Source organism: Protomyctophum parallelum (genome assembly GCF_964188405.1).
Source record: "Protomyctophum parallelum genome assembly, chromosome: 12".
Taxonomy (NCBI): domain Eukaryota; kingdom Metazoa; phylum Chordata; class Actinopteri; order Myctophiformes; family Myctophidae; genus Protomyctophum; species Protomyctophum parallelum.
The window spans coordinates 20785039-20807501 of record NC_139712.1 but is presented as its reverse complement, the minus strand read 5'-3'; the positions used below and the strand labels follow the sequence as shown (position 1 = coordinate 20807501).

At 41.3% G+C, this 22463-nt stretch overlaps 1 protein-coding gene across 2 annotated transcripts in view; it reads left to right on the top strand.

Moving 5' to 3' along the window:
• The first annotated feature begins 356 nt into the window (after positions 1–356).
• The window catches only part of LOC310868355 (uncharacterized protein), a 31698-nt gene continuing 9591 nt past the window's right edge, over positions 357–22463 (top strand). The window contains exons 1-4 of one of the 2 annotated variants that reach the window (XM_083778754.1): positions 357–620; positions 6980–7078; positions 8140–8433; positions 9478–10114. In XM_083778754.1, the coding sequence (XP_083634880.1) occupies positions 575–620; positions 6980–7078; positions 8140–8433; positions 9478–10100 (1062 nt within the window). In that variant the 5' untranslated portion in view covers positions 357–574 and the 3' untranslated portion in view covers positions 10101–10114. Of the gene's footprint in view, positions 621–6979; positions 7079–8139; positions 8434–9477; positions 10608–22463 lie in introns of those variants that run through there. The other variant, XM_083778753.1, reaches the window with a different exon arrangement.

Below are 22463 nucleotides of genomic sequence, written 5' to 3'. Positions count from 1 at the left end.
CTTGCGGAGCCGTCTTTTGTCCAGTGTCCACTTTATAAAGTCCATGCACTCCAGTGAATAGCATTTATCCATTTAGATAACTTTATTATTATTATTATTATAAGGATTTAATTACTTATTCTTACACAGAAACATAATGTGTGTCTTATAGCATCATATAGCATCATTTAAATGCTTAATTTGTAGTTTTAATGTGCAAATTAAACTTTCTTTCAATACTCTAGAGGGTACTCTTATTTTGAAGAGATCGTCCACCGGAAGTCTTAAATTAGCTCACTAGACGCTGCCCTCTGTGTTCACTAGACACTGGTCGGAAGCGGCTGCCGAACAAAGTAGAGCAGAGAGTGAACGTGATACAGAGAATGTCTGTGTGATGATGATGATGATATACAGTTTGCAGTACAACCCTTTGTGCAATTTGCGTCTGACATTATCTCGTTGCACAGTTTGTAAAGAAAACGGGAAGATTTTTCACCTTATAGGTTAAAAGACGGTTTGTTTTGTATGGTAACGCTAATGCTAAGATAGCTTCAAGTACAGTCGAGAGAGAGACTGGAATACAACTTTCCCCACTATGGATGTGTTAAAGTGTGTTGTCTACCAGAATACGTCATCGGAAGGTATGTTTTTGTTATATACAATAATGATTTAAATTAGAGTGTAGGCTCTCAGTCAGTGTTGCGTGTTGCCAACTCTCGTGTGAGAAATAAACAAAAGCAAGCCAACTCAATGTCCCCTCGGAAAACAAGCCCAAAAATATGGCCATATAATCCTAATCATTTTTATTATAGGCTACTAGCCTATTACACACGTGTGTGTATGTGTGTGTGTGTGTGTGTGTGTGTGTGTGTGTGTGTGTGTGTGTGTGTGTGTGTGTGTGTGTGTGTGTGTGTGTGTGTGTGTGTGTGTGTGTGTGTGTGTGTGTGTGTGTGTGTGTGTGTGTGTGTGTGTGTGTGTGTGTGTGCGCGCGCGCTGAATGTCACTGACAAGCCAGCAAAGCAGGCAGCAGTGCCGGATTAACCCCCATGAGTGCCCCTACAGATCATGTTTAGTGCCCCCATTACCATAGCCCCTCTCGGAACCCCCTGGGTCAGCCCAATCTATCGTGCCGAACCGGGCTGACCCATGGGGTCCCTGTGCGGTGATGTGTTTTCGTATGTAAATGATAGAACGCAGACATAAATATCGTCGGAAACGTCGTCTCTTTTTAGTGCTTCTGTTCGTTTGAGTGATTCTGATTCTAAGAGCTCTAAGTTACAACGGATACCACTGCGAATTCTCCTGTGCCGCGGAAGCCGTTAAGTATTTTTAATCTTTGTTTGACCGATTTGGTCGCTTTGATTCTTCTCTTCCTTCCTTGTTTATTGACCGTTTATTGTACCGCCTCCCGCTGCGAGGTTGGCTTGTGCGTGGCTACGTTCCTGCCTCTGATCTGCTCTGTCATAGCTATAGCCACTAGCTAGCCAGATAGGCGGTACAATGAGGTGTCAATAAATAAGCAAGGAAGAGAAGAATCAAAGCGACCAAATCGGTCAAACAAATAAAAATACTTAACGCCTTCCGCGGCACAGGAGAATTCGCAGCGGTATCCGTTGTAACTTAGAGCTCTTAGAATCAGAATCACTCAAACGAACAGAAGCACTCAAACGGCACAGAAACGACGTATCCGAAGGTATTTATGTTTATTTATGTTTGCGTACCCGGTAACAGGGTAGCGGTGGCATAGGACCCCATGGTACTGGGTCTCAAAAATGTCAGAAACTTCAGTACCATTGGGTTCTGACTTGTGGGGCTATGCCCCCCATAGCGTGGGTGCGACCGACCCCGAACACAATAGAATAGGCATAGGCCTATAGGTCTTATAACATTTTCAGCAGCAGTTGGCACAACTCGGCCTGGGCAGTGTCAGTGCACCAGGTGAGGCAATAATGATAAACTCTGGGGGGAAAAAAAGCCAAAAGTCGTACGAAATAAGCAGACTTGACAATCCTGGTGTCAGTGCTTAATCATGGTTCGTCCTAGCCATGGTTCACATGATGCTCTTACCAGGCTTCACATGGCTTAACTTCCACCTGTTTTACACGATCAGTGATTGCTTATTGAAAACGTGGACATAAACATTCAGATTTAAAATATAAAGTACTCATTACATGGGTTAGAACTGCTGCATTCTGCATTGTTTAATAAAAAGCATTTTTATCCGAGCTGTTCTTTTGCCATGGGCTTTCAGCTACGCGCCTCTATCGATCGGGATGAGTGTTGCACTCTGAAACAATGGGTGTGTTCGATATAGGCACGCTGACCGCACTGCCAATACAAACTCATAGGCGAGTGCACTCCCGGTGTTCAACTGAGTTTTCCGAATGCACCCCGTTTGATAAAAATGCCTTTTATTAAACAACGTGGAATGCAGCAATGCTAATCGCTGTACCAGCAGTTGCCAGTCTTGCGACATGACTGTCATATGTCATACTGTCATACATACTATGTCATACTGTCAGTCATGTTTCAGGGCTAGGTTCGTCCACTAAGTAACAGTTTTTGCATTGCCTTTTGTGCTTTTGTTTGAAATGTACCAATTCTGCATACTGCAAAATAAAACATTCAATCAATCAATCATTGTTAACCTGAAAAGAAAACACTTTGCGGCCAAGCCCAAAGCCAAGGGCCTATGTTCTATTCCCTGATTGTATTTGTATGTTTTCTTCTTCTGTCAAATATTGCAGTTCTGGCTTAGCCGTGCAGTCAGTTTTTGCAAAACGTGGCAATAGAGGGCTATGTCAAACGGGGAAGACGCAAAGCCCAAGACCATTGTCCAAAGGGTGCCGCTATAGCACTAAATTGAAAATGCAAATTTTGAACAGGCAATCTGCTTTTGACCTCTGACCTTTAGATCGCCCACTATTTTGAATTATGAATAATTGCTTGTGTTGGTGCTCCAGGCCAACCCGTGCAGTCATTTCTTTTACGAAACGTGGCAATATGATAGATAGAGGGCTACCGTATGTCACCCTGCTTAGACACGAAGCCTGCAGTCCCCTGTACTATGTTTACTTGTTTTTGTATGGCATATGTTTTTGTATGGACAATTTTGTTACCACTTTTAAGAGCCTGCTCAGGGACTACAGATGAAAAAAGGCTTCTGACTAACTCTGGCTATTTACATGGATTAGAATATATATATATATATAGATATATATATATATATATATATATATATATATATATATATATATATATATATATATATATATATATAATTTTTAATCGGATGGGCACCACAGGTCACTTTTTGAAAGAATGAAAGGGCACACAAACTAATTAGAGGATGGTTTGCCCCACCTGTTTAAGAGCAGGATTGCTGCAGGTGAAGGCAGTCTGGCAGTCTGACTTGAGGCTAGTGAGAGCAACAGGGGAAAACTGCGTGCCAGGGCCTCATTGCAGGAGGCATTCAAGCCTGTAACAGTTACTGTTTGTGATTTTCTTAAAGTTTAGCCGTCAAGTGTTAATTTTGTTTCTCATTTTTTGGAACATTGTTTTTTGTCCAGTATTTCTTTTTGGTATTTGTCACCGTCTTGCACTGTTGATGCACTTTTGGAGGTTACTAAAATGCCTAAGACGAATTTGTGGACTGGTCTATTTCCTGGAATCGGCTAGCATTATCACACCTTAAAGAGGGAACATCTTCTAATAGAGTTATTAATTAATATTAATATTAAGAAATATAGCTGCAAGCAGCGATAAGACAGTGCCACTTTAGGTCTCCCAGTGATATTGCAGCTGTTAGTACCCCAAACAGACAGACAAACCGACGAGGTATGAGTTATGCCTGTTCAAAGTTTCTGTTATCGCTGCTTGCAGCTACTGTATAGGCCTATTTGTTTGTACAAACTTTCACGTACAAACCTCTTCAACTGGGATTTCAGGAAACCATCCATAGATTGCATCGGCGTAACTACCGTGACGCAGACAACGCAACTGCGTGGGGGCCCAGAGGCAAGCGGGGCACCCTGTAAAATAAAATGATAAATACATACAGAGATGCAATGACAGTTGAGTTGTCGGGGGCACCTGCTGACCAGCCTGTGTTGGGGTCGTTGATATATTGTGTGTAGAACTTTTCAGGCAAATTGCTAAAAAATCCTGGCAGAAAATCAGATTTAAGCGATTTTCAAATGGAGATAGATTTGAACTGTTTTTCATATAACTCAAAATGGTGGGAGATCTAAAGATCAGATTCAAAAGTCAGAACACGAAAGTTGTTCGGCATGTTGGGCAATATATGGGTATTACCGTTTCCTGCGATATCTGAAGTCCGCCTATGTGTTGGTTCACCTATGTGACTACCTATGTGTTGGTTAATGAGCACCAGTATAATGAGTACCAGTAGGGGCGCTGTTGTGCCAGAAACAGATAGAGAGAGAGAGAGAGAGAGAGTGCTGCACTGTTGCCTGCTAGAGAGAGAGGGGGGGGGGGGGGAGTTGCACCACACAGTTCACACGGGTGTGATTTAAAAAATATATATAAACATCCAAATATTTTTTTTGTTACAGGACAACATTTGTTTTTTTCAGCCAAGGTTCATGTTTTAGGTTGTTATATTAGAGAAAGTAAAAGATGAGTTACTTTTTTTTTACGTTCTCCGTGTAATGAACCAATTGAAAAGTGATTACCGAAATAGTCCTTCCTTATTGGCTGCTATTGTCAAAGCACCAACGAGCTAGCCAGATGTATGGAGAGAGAACCGGGATGACTGGAAGCGACGATGGAGGGCTCGTCTGCGGTATGCGGTATGCGCAAGACGTATCTATACGTTTTATGGGGTTTTTTATGATTACTGTACTTCATATTTATACGCGCCCGGACAACATAGAAAGTAACACTGATCGGCTCTACAAAGGTCCGGTATGTGATCCGGGAGTTAAAAGCCCCCCCCCCCCCCTCCTGAAAAGAGGTCTGGTCTATGCGGGCAGGCGGCATCCATTACGACGTAATGGAGGCGGCCTGCACGGCATAGCGTAGACCAACGCAGATGTCAGGGGATCTAAAATGGAGGTACCCATGCTCTAGTGTGTGTGAATACACTCGATTCCCCCTCCCCTCCTGTTTCTACATGGTTTCTCCCGAGGAAGCTTTGTGGGGGGAGTCTCTTGATCGCTTTGGCAGTTTGAGTTCTCCCCCCCCAGGCCCCACTGCGCCTTGCGATCGCCTTGCACCGCTCTCTCATTCTCGGAAAAAGATATAACGCAGTCGTGTCGATTTGCCCTCTGCCCGTATATAAACCAAGAATAATCTTCAACGATCGCCATTTCATAACGTTTTCAACACACACACAGGGTCATGGACAGATACGCAAAACGAATGACGTATTATCGAGGGACCGCCATGATCAACTAACTGCCTGGGATCGAGGCTACGTCTTCACCAGCCAATGCAGCCATCGCTATCCGTTGTGTGATTGTAGCCTTTTTATTCATTATAATTGAATAGCAATTGAATAGCAATGAAGGCGTCTGAGACGCCATCGACCCGTTTGTAATGTATAACGAATACAGATGTCTCATCCTAAACTGCGGAAGCCATCGAGTTTTAGTCATTTTTTCTATATCACAGCCGGGCTTAGCGTCTCTCTCGATACCGTGGATGTAGCCTACATCCACAATCACACAACGGATAGCGATGGCTGCATTGGCTGGTGAAGACGTAGCCAGGCAGTTAGTTGATCATGGCGGTCCCTCGATAATACGTCATTACGTATCTGCCGTGGATGAAGCTCTTTTCCATCGCTGATCTCTACTATACGTGCTTCTTTGCCCAAACAAAGTGAAGACGCGATGTCCAACAAAAGACATGTAAAGCGGCCAGTTATTTGATCATCTCTCTCTCCTGTGCTTCTTTGCCCAAACAAAGACATGTCCAGACATGTCAACCTCAACCACTAAACTCACCGATCCAGTAACGCGTCTCACCGTTATACTATCGTTCTGAAGGCAGATATAAAAATAAACATAAATAAATTATTATCATATACATACTACACACTGAATGAAAGCCCTAAATGTCTACTTTTAGGAGGAAAACAAATACATAATATTGATCCCATGTACAGTTTGTCAGTAGGCTATTGAATGCAGTTGTTCAGGTCCAACTATTATTCACAAAATAAGGCCTATAGCGACATGTACATACTATATACCGTATGAAACAGAAGACTCTCTGCTTTCATAAGAAAAAAACGAATACTGTAATAATAATAAAAATCACACCCCTGTGAAGTGAGCAGTGCAATGTTGTGAAGTGAGCAGTGCAACATTGCACTGCTCACTTCACAGTGGTGTGATTTTTATTATTACAGTAGAAGTATTTTTCTTATGAAAGCAGAGAGTCTTATGTTTCATACGGTATATAGTATGTATATGTCGCTTATTTTGTGAATATTGAGCAGTTCAGGTCCATGTCTTAGTCTTAGTTATCTCTGGTGGGCACAAGCTGAATTCAATGACCAATTACTGTCAAACTGTATATGTGTACAATGTGTACTGTTTTCCTCCTAAAAGTAGACATTCAGGGCTTTCATTCTGTGTATGGGATAGTATTTGTGCTCATTTTTATATCGGTCTGTTGAACTGGAAAAAAAAAACTGAACTGAAATGTCTGTCAACTTCAACCTTCCATATCTCTGTTGTTTTTTCAAGCGAGCAGCGTGCAGGCAAAAGCAGGTGTTAGAAAAAGATCAATATCTCCAGAATGGAAGATGGTAAAATCATATATATTTTTTTTAAATTGAAGTGGACAAGTTGGGCTTCCTTTTGATTTATGCGGTGTGATTCTCACTATAAGAGGCCCCTCGCTGTGGGCCCCGAAAAAGTTCAGAAGTCCAATGTTAATCGCTCAGTACCACCAAGCCTGAGAAAATTGAACACTGTAGCAATCAATGTGTTTTAATAATGAACTATGGGATTCTTTTTTTACGTTCCAGACTCTGAGGAGTCCAGACAGCAGGTGCAGATGAACTCTCCGTACCCAGCAAGTCCCGTTTCAATGAAACAGGAGGAACCTGAAGACCAGCCAGACCTCAGTAAGTCTCTCTCTTTCCAGCTTCAAGGCGCACACGCGCCTACATGTGTGCATGTGCACAGAAAAGCAGATAGCCTAAATTGTTAATAGTGTATATGAGTTTTAGACACAAACACAAAAGTAGACTTAAACTAATCAGGCAACTTCTTTACGTTGCTGACATAGCGAAACTACAGTAGAAAAAAATGCTTTGGACGAATCTCTTTGAGGGACATTTTGTTGTTGCGTTCAGAACACCACATCAGCAGTAGCCTAGCTACTGGAGCCATACTGCTGTGTTGCTTACTGTGTATGAGAACGTGAGCTCAGTTGAACAGTTAAACCTGTTGTTATGCAAAGTAGTAGCCTAATTTAGATTTGGGCACGGTAGGCCTACTTGACACATTGTGAAAAAAAAGGGGGGGGGGTACCATTGGGTACTTGATGCATCTTGAAAAGTCTGGTGACCAGTTTAGGTGCATCTTCTGTTGAATCTAGCGTGCATATGCGTGCACCGTTCGGTACCGTACCTGCGCATGAGCATCACATTTTTGGGGGTACCACAGCGTGGTACTGCATTGTACGAGCATGACACCACTGTTTATGAGTGCAGATCTGCATCACTTCAGTGATGCTTGCGGAACTCAACTTCGTCTCGTTCCTGACCAATAATCATGTTAACCCACACCCTCTCGTGTAATATTTCTTAATTAACTTGGCTTTTCTGAGGTTTTCAGAACCACCTTCTATAGAACGAGTGGCCCAGGAAATGAATCCCAATACATTTTTCCCATAGGCATTTCTTAAATTATTTATTTAAATACCTTTTAAGCGTCGTACGAAGCCAATTCTTGTCGTGACAAATCATGACAACACACACAATATTTTGGACCAAACAAATAATTACAAAGAAGAAAAACAACAAAAAAAGTCTTGTAACCTGCCGTTTTTTTTTAAAGGGGGGAGGGACTGCGACGCTCTATAAGATCTACTTCGTAACTGGTAATGGCTCATTTTGTACATGGAAAAGACAGGAAACTGAATCCAGTGTGGATGACTATCATGTTGTTTTTCTGTTCCTAGACATCCAAGAGGAGTTTTCTCCTAAACAGGAGAGGAGCCCCAGTCTGCTTCAGGAGGAACCAGAGCCTCCAGATATTAACCAGAAACAGGAGGAGCTACTTCAAAGACCAGAGGAGCCTAATGGGTCAATGTTGACATTACTAGCAGTGAAAAGTGAAGATGAGGATGAAGACATCTCTTCACACGTTGAAGTTAAACTTGAATCTGGCACTGACACTGAAGACAGTGATGATTGGGAGGAGTCCAGTGAATCTGACACCGAAGACCGTGATTATTGGGAGGAGTACGGTGGAGGTCAGTCAGTGTTAAACACAGGGACAGGAACTACATTTGTAGAGAAAACTGAGTTGGCACAGTTACTAAATTAGGAAAAGAAAAGCGAAATATGAAGAAAAATATAAAACAAATAAAGTAATAAGGAAGGACTTTGTGCTCCTAAACAAGGAACTTGTTTGATGATGGAAGCTTTTCAAGTTGTACCTGTATAGCTGGGGGCAAACTCGTAAGAAATCGCCATAATTTGGCTCTTGGTGACTAGTTTATTAATTTTGGCGGTATAAGTATAAGGTTTTCAAAAAGCTGTGCAAACACGCTAGTGGGCTGTTTGCACAGACTCAAATATTAGATATGTATAGCTATGGTTGTAAACCAAAATAATTGATCAAATAGATTTTTCAATGGATTCTGTTACTATTGGGAGTGCTAAATAACATACTAAAAGTTTAGGAAAAATGAACAACCAGAAAGGCATCGTATTCAAGATGGCGTCCACGGTGGGTAAAATGAGCTAAAATGCCTATAAACTTGGATTTAATATGTAAAAAATCATAACAATTATGCAATTGGTAACTACTTTTAGAATTTTGGCATGGTGTTGGGTATGGGCAAGGTTTTCAAAAACCATCACAAACTAATTTGGCTCGCCCCCTAGTGGTCGGTTTGCAATGAAACCACTATTACATATGTCAGTATATGGTTGGAACCCCAAATAATTGATAGAGATTTTTCAATGGATTCTGTTACCATTGAGTGTGCTAAATAACATACTATTTTTTCCCGGAAAACGAACAACTTTAAAGGCATCGTTTTCAAGATGGCATCCACGATGGCTGCCGGGAGCTTAAAATGCATATGGTTTCATTGCAAACCGACCACTAGGGGGCGAGCAAAATTAGTTTGCAATGGTTTTTGAAAACCTTATACCCATACCTAACACCACGCCAAAATTCAAAGACTAGTCACCAAAAGCCAAATCTTTACAAGTGCGCCCCCAGCTAGTACTGACTATTTTTAACCTGCCTATCCACATCTCTCTCTCTGTCTCTCTCTTTCTCTCAGGAGTGACGTCTTCAGAGACCCACAGCTGTACACGGTGTGAAAAGGTTTTCCTTACTGCAATTGGCCTGAAGACACACCTGTGTGACTCACCTGCAGGAGAAAAACCTTTCCCATGTGAAATTTGTGACAAGACTTTCCTTTATCCGACTGACCTGAAGAGACACCAGCATATCCACACTTTACAAAGACCTTACCAATGTAAACATTGCAACAAGAGATTCACCCGGGCAAATACTCTGAACAGACACCAGAGTATCCACACTGGAGAAAAACCTTTCCAGTGTGAACATTGTGGCAAGAGTTTCCGTGCGATAGGGCTACTGCGGTCACATCTGGTTACCCACACAGGAGAAAAACCTTTCCAGTGTAAACAATGTGACAAGAGTTTTAGTAGATTAAATTACCTGAATTACCACCAGCGTTCCCACACTGGCGAAAGACCTTTCCACTGTACATATTGTGACAAACGTTTCATTCAGAAAAGGGAGCTGAAGACACACCAGCGTATCCACACTGGAGAAAAACCTTTCCAGTGTAAACTTTGTGACAAGAGTTTCTGTCAGTTAACTTCTCTAAAATATCACCAGCGTTCCCACACTGGAGGAAAACCTTTTCCACTGTAAACGGTGTGATAAGAGTTGAAGGCTCACCAGCATATTCTAAAAAAAAAGTCTTCTAAATCTAATTTTCTGTTTGGTTTTCTGAAAACCCTATGTCAAGGACCCCCAGAATTATCTGTATTTGGCAGCGGACCCCCATATGACAATATTTTGTTCCGGGGACCTCCCAAAAGCAAAGGTATGAGTTAAAAACGTTCACTGTGAAATCATATATATTCAAAAAAGCAGATCTACAAGCTCGTAGCGTGGCACTTTAAAAAAAAAAAAACTTTTTTCGATTCAATTGTGGATACATATCCACTGAACTTGAACAACATGAACTTGAACATTGGACATCTATGAACTCTGCGTTTAAAGGCTTGAAGGCCATTGTCTGTGATGAAGTCAACTACATGCTCTGGTAGGCTGTTCCACATCCGTTTTGCCGTCTGGTGTAAGTTGGATGGAGCATGTCCTGGAGGTAGTGTGCAATTTGAGCTAGAAGATCTGTTATTTTTCAACAGCTGAAGTTTAAAATAATGGTTACGGGACGCTGTGGGTGCTGGCGGCGTGTTTCCTCCTCTGTGTCATCAGTGCCCATACCCGAAGCGGGGTTGGCGAAAGGGCCTTTCTGTGTGGAGTTTGCATGTTCTCCCCGTGTCCCCTAGGGTAGGTACACTCACAAAAAACATGCAGTAATCCTGGTCTCTAAACTGCCTCCCCCTGGCCAGCCGGGGCGCCTGATGGAGGGGAAAGGAACTGGTTGGAATAACTAGCGTTCCTTCCACGCCAACCAGGGAAACTCCCCCCTGTCAGGTGTAAAGGAGCAACTTGGACACTAATGCATGAAGGAAGCATGAGTTCAAGTCCGTTGCTCTCCCCAGGTTGGCGGAGGGTGTGTAGAGCCTAGGATCACATTAGATAATTGACACAGGGGTGAAAAATGGGTTACAAAATTGTGGGATAAAACATTTATTAAAATAATAATAATAATAATGGTTAAATGCTAAAGCGACACAGATGCATTCCCGTCATAAATGGGTTAAATTACCTCACCGGCTGGATCAAATTAAACAGCTGTGAGTTGATAGACCAGCAACATGTTCATGGAAATAAATACTGCTTCTGTGAACAGAAGTTTCACCTTACTGCAATCAATTTACCGCCAACACCACCATCTTGTGGCTGAATTGTAGACTCCAGGACTGCCACTCGTTCATTTCAATGCAAAACCCATTTATTTTTAAAGGTGTTTCACCCGGAAACTGTGTCGGAAAGTGAAAAACCACTATGTAAGTATGTAATAGGCCTATGTCCCGCGAATGTTATTTAATTCACCCGATACATACAGTACAATTGCACAAGACATACACATACAGTTAACGTGCCCCCCTTCTCCCACCCATACCCCCGGCCCTCAACTCAGACAAGAAATAATGGAGAAAACGGTATTATTACCTGTTAACATATATGTGCAAGCAGTATTTAGAGAGAGTGATCAATAATCTGCATGTCCAAAGCACCTCTTACCTTACTACTGCAGTATAAGTATTTAAAATTAACACATTACTGCTACAATGTTGAGGAACCGAAACCACAACCTATGGGTAGTGCACGAATGAACCCCCACCACTATTGTGTCAGGTGGGTCTATGATGGACTCACCCGACACATTAGTGGTGGTCCCTGGGTTGCTCTTAGTCAGGATGGTGGTCACCGGACCCTGAGTCAGAATCAGTTGAAAACCCCCCTTACAGTGCTGTAGTCTCAAGAGTTAGGTCTGTGGGGTCGTTGAAATAAAAAAATGGTTGAAAACCACTCGTCCATATCAAATGTAATTTTAAAATATTTACACATGTATTTGTCCCCCTTTTATAATGTACGTTATATATTTCAGGGGCTCACTGTATCATATAACCTATATGGTTATCATATTTGTTATATCGATGTGGATATAGTCTCCATCCTAATGTCAAGTTTACCCATTCCGTTCACCTGTAAATAGTTTCTTGGATAGATGTTTCTTGATTAAAGTGTAATATGGACATTTTGACTTTTTGACTACCTGATATGCATATGTCATAATTCATGTTTTTTGTTTAAAAAAGTAAAAGTCACTTGATTTCATTAAGCATTATATTCCCTCTTGTTTTACAGAGATTCCCCAGTTGTTTTAAATTACTACAGTATTAACATCACTCACTAGGTCTGGCTTTGACACAATATAATGCAGCAGGCACACCAGTACAGATACAAAATAACATCTTAACCCCCTTGCCACTTGAATTACGTTTCAAGGTGGTTCCCAACACTAGGCTATAGTCTGGCTCTACCAGGGGGGCAGTCAGACAGATATTTTGTGAAGCCACTAAGGAAATCGGGATTTCCTGAAAGATATAATGGCCTGTTGTGGTGCTGTCATTGGACCCAGAAAAACCCATAGCCCCAGAAGTCCATGTATTTGGGCCCAACTTCACCTAGACTGTATTACCTTAATAAACATGGTCATGAATACTTTCTGCTTCCAGTCACTAGTTTAAAGTCTCATTTCTAATGTCATAATATTCTTTTTGGAAAATTATGGTCCCATTTATTTAAAAAATGACCATAAAGTCGCGCATGTTCTGAGGGGCGTGGCTACCGTTACAGTCTAGGGATTCCCCTCCCACTCGAGTCAAAATAAAAACCAACGGAGAAGAAGGGGGGAAGTCCCGCCTCGTTGTCTGGGCCAGCCAATGGCCAGCTGGGCTAAAACGGATCTAGAAAGATGGCGACTTACAATACAAGGACTGACAGGCTTCATTTTACGTTCATGTTAGACCTGGAGAACGCTTTGTCCAATTAAACTGTAGGCCTATGTCACCATGTGCACCATGTTTATCAATACACAGCACATTATGGACTGGCATGACTTTGTCTATGTAGGTATATCTTCGTCTATTTTGTATATTTTGCTACTTCGTGTGTACTCCATTTCCTCTGGCCAGGACAACGCAGCTGCTGTAAGTGGAGCATAATATATATTCTACTGTATATATACAGTAGAATATATATTATGCTCCACTTATAGAATAAACAGTGATATTACTGTAATAGAACAGACCAGTAGCAGTAGTAGGGTATTATTTTCTTCAGCTTAAATAAGAACACAGCCTAAATGTCTGCCTAAATATCTAAAGCAGAGCTCTTCAAGAGTTATTACAGGGGAGCGCCCAAAGTGTTGAGTGATATAAAAAAAAATGGAAGCCTAACATCCATAACATCTAACATCTAGCGGATAGATGTTAGATGTTATGGATGTTCCCATCTTAATATGGATGTTAGGCTAGATTCTAGCTTAACATCCATAAGATGGGAACATTCGCTGAAAATAGAAAAAGCTACCTCACTTGTAGATTGGCTACTTTTGGTGAAGTTGACTAACTATTGAGGGTTGAAGTGGTTTGATTGAATGAATACTTTATTAACAGTAATGAAGGGAAGTACAGTACAGTACAGTATAATAATAATGCTAAAATGATTTTTCAAAGAAATCGAAAATGCACATTAACATGAATTATTACAGGGCTGTCAAACACGTTTATGAGGCTAGGTTTATTGCGACTGAACTACTGAAGGTCACAGTTAACTATGGAATCGCCCATTTCCCGTCAGTGTGTCGCGCACCAGTGTGTCGGGCACCTATATATTGTGCCCATGTGACATTTAATGTCTCCCTTTTGACTTCCATTCACATTCAAATTTCAACTCTAGATGGGCCTGCCCCAAAGTTATTAGTGCAGCCGTGCCCGGCAGCCGGCAGGCCTGAAAATCTGGCCGCATCAAACCCTGTAGACTCAAGACATGCTCCTTATATGGCCACTACAGAATTAATTCCATGTTGATATGACCCCCCCATGCCAAAGCGCCAGGGCTCGCCCAGCAATCTGCCGTCAATGATGCGGATGCAACCTCAGTCGTCTTACAGGTGATAATGAATTTACATTATTTCTGATGCTAGAACTCGACTATTCTGGGTATTTTCCTTCATAGGGAAAAAAAGACCCCTGATCTAAAACATTGTCTAGATGAAATTGCTGTGGGTTAATTGACAAAAACATTCAAAAATACATATTGCACGTTGCTCGTACTGTAGGCCTATGCAAACAGACTTGACAGGTTTTTATTTATTCATTTAATGAAGCTCAAAGAATCTTGTCTATTCACATACCAGCCGCAACTGACTGATCTGCAAGCTCACTATGAAGTTTACAATTATACTAATATTGATCTAGATTATATAATTGTGTATGTGGCCTAATAAAATGACGAGTGCAGCTTGCCTGTTATGCAGCCACGGTTCTGTCAGTGCACATTTGCTTGATTGTTTGATAGAAAGTCCAGACTCCAGACAATAAAATCCTTCCCTTTAGATGGTATAAACTGAGTAAATCGGCACCATTCTAAGTCAATAAAGTAGTATGTATAGTAGAACAGGGGTTATCAACGTTTTTGGCTGGGGACCCCCGGCTTTGGCCATGTCTCACGACCCCCGCCCCCCTCCCCACCCCCAATACAAATTAACCTTAATAATAGGCCTAGAGAAAATAGTAGTATAAAATACATCAGAAATAAATACCGAAACCAAATAAGGAAAGTTTATGCATGCACTATGTGTATTATCTAAACTCTTAATTTCCATTGACCACCCATTCATTCAAAAAACTTTTTCAATCAATCAATCAATAAATCAATCAATCACATGGAAATGTCACTGTTTACAAGCTCATCATGTTACTAGCAAAGTGATTGATATAATCATATCCATCACTTTGCTAGAGTAGCCTATACTGACACCAATGATAATGTGTCTGCCCAGCTCACATTGCCCCACAACAGGGCTCCGGGCTCCCAAATGATAATGTTATGTTAACTGCACTCCAGTGAACATTATCCATGTCACACTAGTCGATAGGCCTACATAGCAGGGATTTTTGTCCAGTGTCCACTTTAGTCTGGAAATGTGAAGTTTTTTTTACCTCTGACCTCGTGCCAAATATTTGTTTACACCTCTGCTGCTTAGCGGAGGGTGTGGTGTTGTAGAGGAGCTCTCCCCGGACATGTGCGTATGTTACACTAGTCGATACATAGCAGGGATTTTTGTCCAGTGTCCACTTTAGTCTGGACATGTGAGGTTTTATTTACCTCTGACCTCGTGCCAAATATATATTTTACACCTCTGCTGCTTAGCGGAGGGTGTGGTGTTGTAGAGGAGGTCTCTCCGGACATGTGCGTATGTCACACTAGTCGATACATATAAGGGATTTTTGTCCAGCGTCCACTTTATAAAGTCCATGCACTCCAGTGAATATTTATATATTATTTAGATAACTTTTTAATTACTTATCTTTACACAGAAACATTACTTATTACTTATTTTTACATTTTTACATAATGTGTGTCTTAAGCCCCATTGGATTGGATGGAGCCCGCACACCATAGGTAATATCAAGACGTTCTTTATTTAAATATTGACAACGTTTCGATCTGTTTGATCTTCATCAGGTCATGTGAACATACACACAAGTTTGTACATTTATAATTAGGGAGTGCCCCCATTACCCAATCAAAAACACCTCATTTTGGTGCCCCTCCCATCACTACAGGTGTGACACGTCAACCCTGAGTGAGTGGGTGGGGACCCAGACATATTGATGTGAATATAGTCTGTTCAGAAGTTTTAGTGCACTAGTTAAAAACATTTTAAAACCAATTAAAAAAAAAACATACATGTATGTCTATACTCAAATTCATCGGTACATCAAATAAAGATCCCACATGTCCTATCTACTAGGTCTGTGGGCTTAATTTCCATTTCCAATGTTATTTATTTTTGTTGCATTGTTCTCCTTTTGTAGGGTAAAACTTTGCAACCAAACTGAAAAACAGGAAAATACTGATGCAGATACATAAAGAACAATCAAGAAAACTACCAAATGAACTACATAAAGACACCAAAACTATATAATTATAAAGTACACACCAAAAAGAAATACATGAAAACAACAACATATGCACCAGGTTGGATTTATTCAATGCAGGAGGCCACTTTTTTTTAAAGCTTAGGCCTATAGGACAGTATAATTTTGAACCATATTTTTTACTTTTTAAATAAAAAAATGGAGAAGCAGAGCTTCACTCCAAACAAAGGGGTTTCTACAGGAAATGTCTAATTTCGTCTTCTTGGTTTAGGCCCTTCGGCATCATGGTTTGAAGAGTATGAATGTGGTAACTTTCTCTTCTTAATAAGAGGTTATTTATGTTACCTCCCCTTCTTGGGGTTTTTACATGCTCTATACCAATGTATATCAGGGAGAAGACACTATGATTAGCTTCAGCAAAGTGTAAGGCCACTGGACTGCGTTGATCCCTGGTGCGTATGTTGCTCCGGTGTTCAGCAATCCTGGTCTTGAGAGCTCTGGTGGTCTTTCCTACATAGGCGAGACCACAGGGACATGATATTAGATACACAACATTGTTTTGATTACAGGTAATGATCCCTCTAATTTTTATTTTCTTCCCTGTGTGAGGATGGTTATATGTGGTGCACTTCGTAGTGAAATTGCACTGTGTGCAGGCTCCACATCTATAGTTCCCATCTGGGAAAAGTACCTTTTCTTAGGGGAGGTAGATCTGATTTAACCAATACATTTCTCAAATTTGGGGGACGTTTGTATAACAACCTTTGGGGGATCTTTGAATACATACCTACTTGTGGGTCTGTACTAACTATATGCCAATGTTTTTAATGATACCCTCGAGTTCCTTGCCAACAGGAGTACTGCAGGAAACAACATGTACTGGTGTTAGTATAGGTTTAGCCTGTCTTTTTGTGAGACACGCTTCCTGCGTGTTAAACATATACTTATCTCTAGCTGATTTTATCCACTGTTCTGGGTAACCCTTTTGTCTAAATCTCAAGTCTAGTTCGTTTGCTTGTTTTTTGAAAACGGCCTCATCGCTGCAGATTCTGCGGATCCGACTATATTGGCTGATTGGTAGACTTTTCTTTAGATGAGTAGGGTGGAAGGAATCGGCCTGTAGATAGGAACACTTGTCTGTTTTCTTTCTATAGAGGTCAGTGGCAAACCCATTACCATCTGTCTTTATGAGTATGTCAAGAAAATTGATTTCCTGCAGGTCATGGCAGATAGTAAATTTTAGATGTTCATGACAACTTCTTAAGCCTCATTCACATTGCAGAAGCTAGCTTCTGCATGCTTTAGCTTCGTTGTCCCATGTTATCTCTATGCAGAGCAGCTTTTGCGTTTTGAAGCTTGGAATTAACAGCTTTTTTTTTTTTTTCGTTTTTTTTTTCTCCCCAAAACTTAACTTTAAAGCAGCTTTTAAAAGCTGGAGCTTTTAAAAGCTGTGTGTAGCCAGTCAGAGCACAGGAGGCAGAGTTGAGATAATTTCACAAAAGGAAAAGGCTCTGCAAAAGCTGTCCACTGCGATTCTCCGAATTAAAAAATAAACTTTTTAAATATGGGCTGTATATGAAATATGAATGGATATTTGGCAAGACTATAGCATATTTGTCGATAGAAATGAAAGTTTATATGAGAAACAAGTTGTCGAAGCCCCGGTTCTCACCGCACCGAAGCTATGGACTACTGACCAGTCCAGAGCGCTATCCGTCGCTGACGCTGATTGTGGACTAAACAGTGCATACACACACGGTTGATAAATTAGCAGATATAGATAGATAGACAAACAACTAACAATATAGTTCCAACCGGTTGTTGTGTCGGAGCGAGAGCGCTCTCTCTCTCTCTCTTTCGCTTGCACACACACACACACACATGGCTATATAATTAATTAAATCATGGCGGCCCCCTTCAGCGAGCAAGGTGAAACGCAAAGCAACAAGCAATGTGGGACTAACCTCGCATCACCAGGCTTTCCACCTTGGAGGAAAAATGTGGGACAGTTTTGTTGTGATTGTCAACAGTTCTGGTAAGAATGTCGGTGCGCAAAAATGCACTATAGCCTATGCAAGTTTGCAACCCTCCTCCTCCGCTGCGCTGTCTGGAGAGGCGGCGGGGTGCACGTTGCTCATAGAGAGCAGTCTCATGTCATGTTAAAGCATATAATATTGCAGAGAACACCAAGGGTCCGGATCTCGGATCGGATCAGCGCCGTTTTGGGCAAAACTTCTCGGCTCCGTTTCGGACCGGATCCAAAACTTTCGGGTCCGGTTCCGGGCCGGGTGCGGCCAATTAGAATGTTCTCGGATCCGGATCGGGTCGGTTCTGATATCACCGGGTCCGTTTCGGACCGGGTCCAATTTTATGGACCCGTGCTGCCCTCTAGTAGATACTAGATAGCCTAGTATATTTATAGATAGATAGAACACAATCCCCGTGTGTGTGTGTGTGTGTGTGTGTGTGTGTGTGTGTGTGTGTGTGTGTGTGATATTGAGCACCGTCACCATGGAGGAGCCGCCCGACACGGGGACACGTGTGTGTGTGTGTGTGTGAGTTTTGATTGATTGATTGAAATATTTATTAACAGTTTGTAGAATTTACAGTACATTTTAAGCACAAACTCAATACAAAGACTGTCAACTGTGAGTGGACGACCCAATTAAGCATTACACTTGTTTACAACAGGGTCCACATTGTTCAATTCATCAAAACATTTAAAGACATACAAACATTTAGAGACATACAAATAGACATTTCTATGTAGCTATAAAGTACAGAACAGGAATTCATCATATGGGAAGCAAAAAAGGGAAAAGATACAATATACAGTGAGGGGAAATGGGGGGGGGGGGGGGGAGATTCAGATTTTACAGAGGCCAGTTTCGAATTGCAGCCATCCGTAGGTGCCCTTTGAGAGCGGTTTTGAAGGAGTCAAGGGATTCACATGTCTTAATGACTGTTGGTAGGGCGTTCCACATTTTGGTGGCATAGGAGCGAAAATAATTTAGTCCCTTGTTTGTGCCGAATCTGGGTTTGTTGCACTCCCTCTGGTGTTGTGGGTGTGGACTTCGTTTACATTAAGGAAGTATTTAGACAGGTACATGGGTATCTTGGTGGTGTATCGAATCTTGTGGACCAGACCCATTGCAAGATGCTGTACTCTGTCGTCGACCCTAAGCCATCCCAGCCTGTCAAAGTGGGCAGGGGTGAGGTGGGTTCGGGGGGTGAGGCCAAGTAGGAGCCTGACCAGTTTGTTTTGGGAGGTCTGGAGCCTTGTTTTAAGGGCCTTTGAGGTGCTGTGGTACCAAGAGGTGGATGCATAGTCAAAGAAACCTTGTACGAGGGCTCCTGTTAAGGTCTTCAAGGTGTTTTTGCTGACCAGTGAGGAGATCCTGTAAAGGAATCTTGTTCTTTGATTGACTTTTTTGATTACGTTGGTGGCCATTTTATCACCGGAAAGATTGGCCTCCAGGATGGAACCTAGGTAGGTAATTTGATCTTTTCGTGTGATAATATTGTCACCCACTCTAACCAAGAAGCCATCTGCCTTGCTGAGAGAGAGAGCGATATAATGGCCCGTAGCCTATATATATATGCCATATACCGTATATACTGGCCCTATTAACTATTAATGTTAATGTTAAGTAAACGATATCTCTCTCTCACTCATGCACACACACCCATTAACATTACATAATGCCCGGAGGGTTTCGCTCTTGGCCTGGGGGAGAGGAGAGCGGAGTGGGGGGGGGGGGACATGAGCACTGAAGACAGGGGGATTGAGATCCGCTCCGTTCGGTTATTTACAAACAAGTTGACCAAGATTATATTATTTATTCATCGATAAATAGGTTATGATGTAACTAAATATATAATTATTTCTCCTATAGTCGCTATTTTACATTTTAGACTTTCAAATGCGCATCTGCTAAAAAACTGCATGTGTTCTTCCTCGTCTCAAAGCCAGTCCAGGCAGCTTGAGTGACAGGTAGGGGAGGATGGGGGAAGATGAACCGTCGGGTAAGTTGAACCACCCCCTGTATCTTTAAAACTACACACATGAGTTGTCATGTGACCTCAAAATCAGGACACACCCACCATTTCAACCTGACTGTGAAGATGAGAGACACATGGACAAAGTGGAAAGTACATTTATACACAAAAAAGTGTTTTTTGCTGGTCAAAGTAAAAAAATAAACTTTTCTGGAATAATCATTTTTATATTAAAGCAAAAGCACCCAGGTCTATACTTATATATCATGCATGTTGGTGATATACCAATGTATAAAACCCATGTGAATCATTTAGCTAAACATTATCCTGGAGCATTAAGCTAGCCATGTTTTGTCAAAAAGTGGCCATGGGGCAAGTTGAACCAATTCCTTGGGGTAAATTGAGCCAATTTTCTTAATGTGAATCACCATTCATATTTTTGTATTAAGTATTAGCTACTCAAATTATACTGAATGACCTTTAATTTGGATGTTTGCAAATGTTTGCAAATTTGCTATATTGTATTAACAATATTGCAAATATTATAAGGTTCTGAATAACAAACTTTATTTAATTGTCTTTATATTGTTTAAATAATAAATAAACAGATAAATAAGACTATTTGCAAAAGGGAAAACTGTTATTAAATTATTTTCAATACGTGAATACATTATCTGTTCAAGTTTAAGCTCTTTACATTAAAATATCATGTGGTTAAATTTTGGATCAACTTACCCCTTACCTGGGGCAAATTGAGCCACTTTTTTTTTTTTTTTGAAAAGGTCATATTTTCATGGCCCTTTGTCATAGCTGCTTACTCATCATTTCAATTGATAGAGGACATCCTGAAATATGTGTAGATCATTAGATTTGACTGCCATCTCATTTTGCCTTGCTTCCAGGACAACTTAAGTAAAAAGTGGTTCATCTTCCCCCATCCTCCCCTACCTTGTACACGCCCACTTTCTAAAAAAAAAGCTGCAAATGAGTTTTGCTTTTTATTTATTTCCAGCTTTTTTTTATCTGAACGGGGCTTAATAGCATCGCTTAAATGCTTCATTTATAGTTTTAATGTGCAAATTAATATATTTTTTCAATACCCTAGAGGGTACTCTTATTTTGAAGAGATCGTCTTAAATTTGCTAGCTTAGATTTGCAAGAAAAACACAAAACAGTGCCCTGCTGCATTGGTGAACACTACAGCGCCAAACAGAACATGCCTGTGATGTTTGCAGTGTACAACCCTTTGTGCAACATGATGTGTCTGAGAATCTCGTTGCACGACAGTCTGTAAAGAACGACAGACTGGCTATTGTGAAAACGGGAGGAATTTGCACACGAAGTTCAAAGACGGTTTGTTTTGTATGCTAACGCTAATTAAGATATAGCTTCAAGTACAGTCGAGATACTCGAGACTAGAATAGTGCCCTACTTTGGACGTGGTAAAGTGTGTTTCCTACCAGAGTAAGTCATCCGGGAGGTACTGTATGTTTTTGTTTTATGTATAGCCTATAGCCTACAATACAAATCACACTCGTGTGAAGTGGGCGCTCTTATCATCATACATCATCTCATTCTGGCCAATCACAATTTGCGTCCTCACTTTTGTCTTCGGCGTTTGTGTTTAGCCTACAGTTATGTTTACAGATGGTAAACTTATAGGGGTGAAATAACTGCATATTGGCTTAAATAAAAATGTAGCCCAGTCATCCCCGTCTGCATTCACAGTAGCCTACTAAAGATGGTACTGGCTGACAAACAACCGCCTTGTAATCTTACGTGCCTATAGTTTATCATCTGTAGGTCGGTTCTGATGCCTTTACTTTTGAGGGGCGCTGTAGCCCCTCCTATATACAGGCTTAATGTTTGTTTTAAAACACCATTGACAATGAAGATAAATTAATGTTTGTTTTTAGTTCGATGTTTGTTTTAAAAATGCCATTGACAATGAAGGGAACATTTAGCCTACGCCATATTGTCCCTAACACAAACATGAAATGCCATTAACATAATTTAATGTTTGTTTTGTCACCGTTTGTTTTACATCACCACATAGCTGTGGCAACTACTTTAGACTAGGGGGGGCTGCACTTTCAAATGCGCGTGCACGTGTTAAAATGCGCGTGCACACCATAGACTGTAAAAAATATGGACAAAGCGTTCCCCGGGTCTAACATGAACGTAAAATGAAGCCTGTAATGATATGCTAATTCCTGATGTAAGTCGCCATCTTTCTAGATCCGTTTGGTACCAGCTGGCCATTGGCTGGCTCCGTTTTGTACCAGCTGGCCATTGGCTGCCCAGACAACGAGGCGGGACTTCCCCCCTTTTTCTCCGTTGGTTTTTATTTTGACTCGAGTGGGAGGAGAAGACTCTTGAGTGGGAGGGGAATCCCGATCATAGACTGTAACGGTAGCCACGCCCCTCA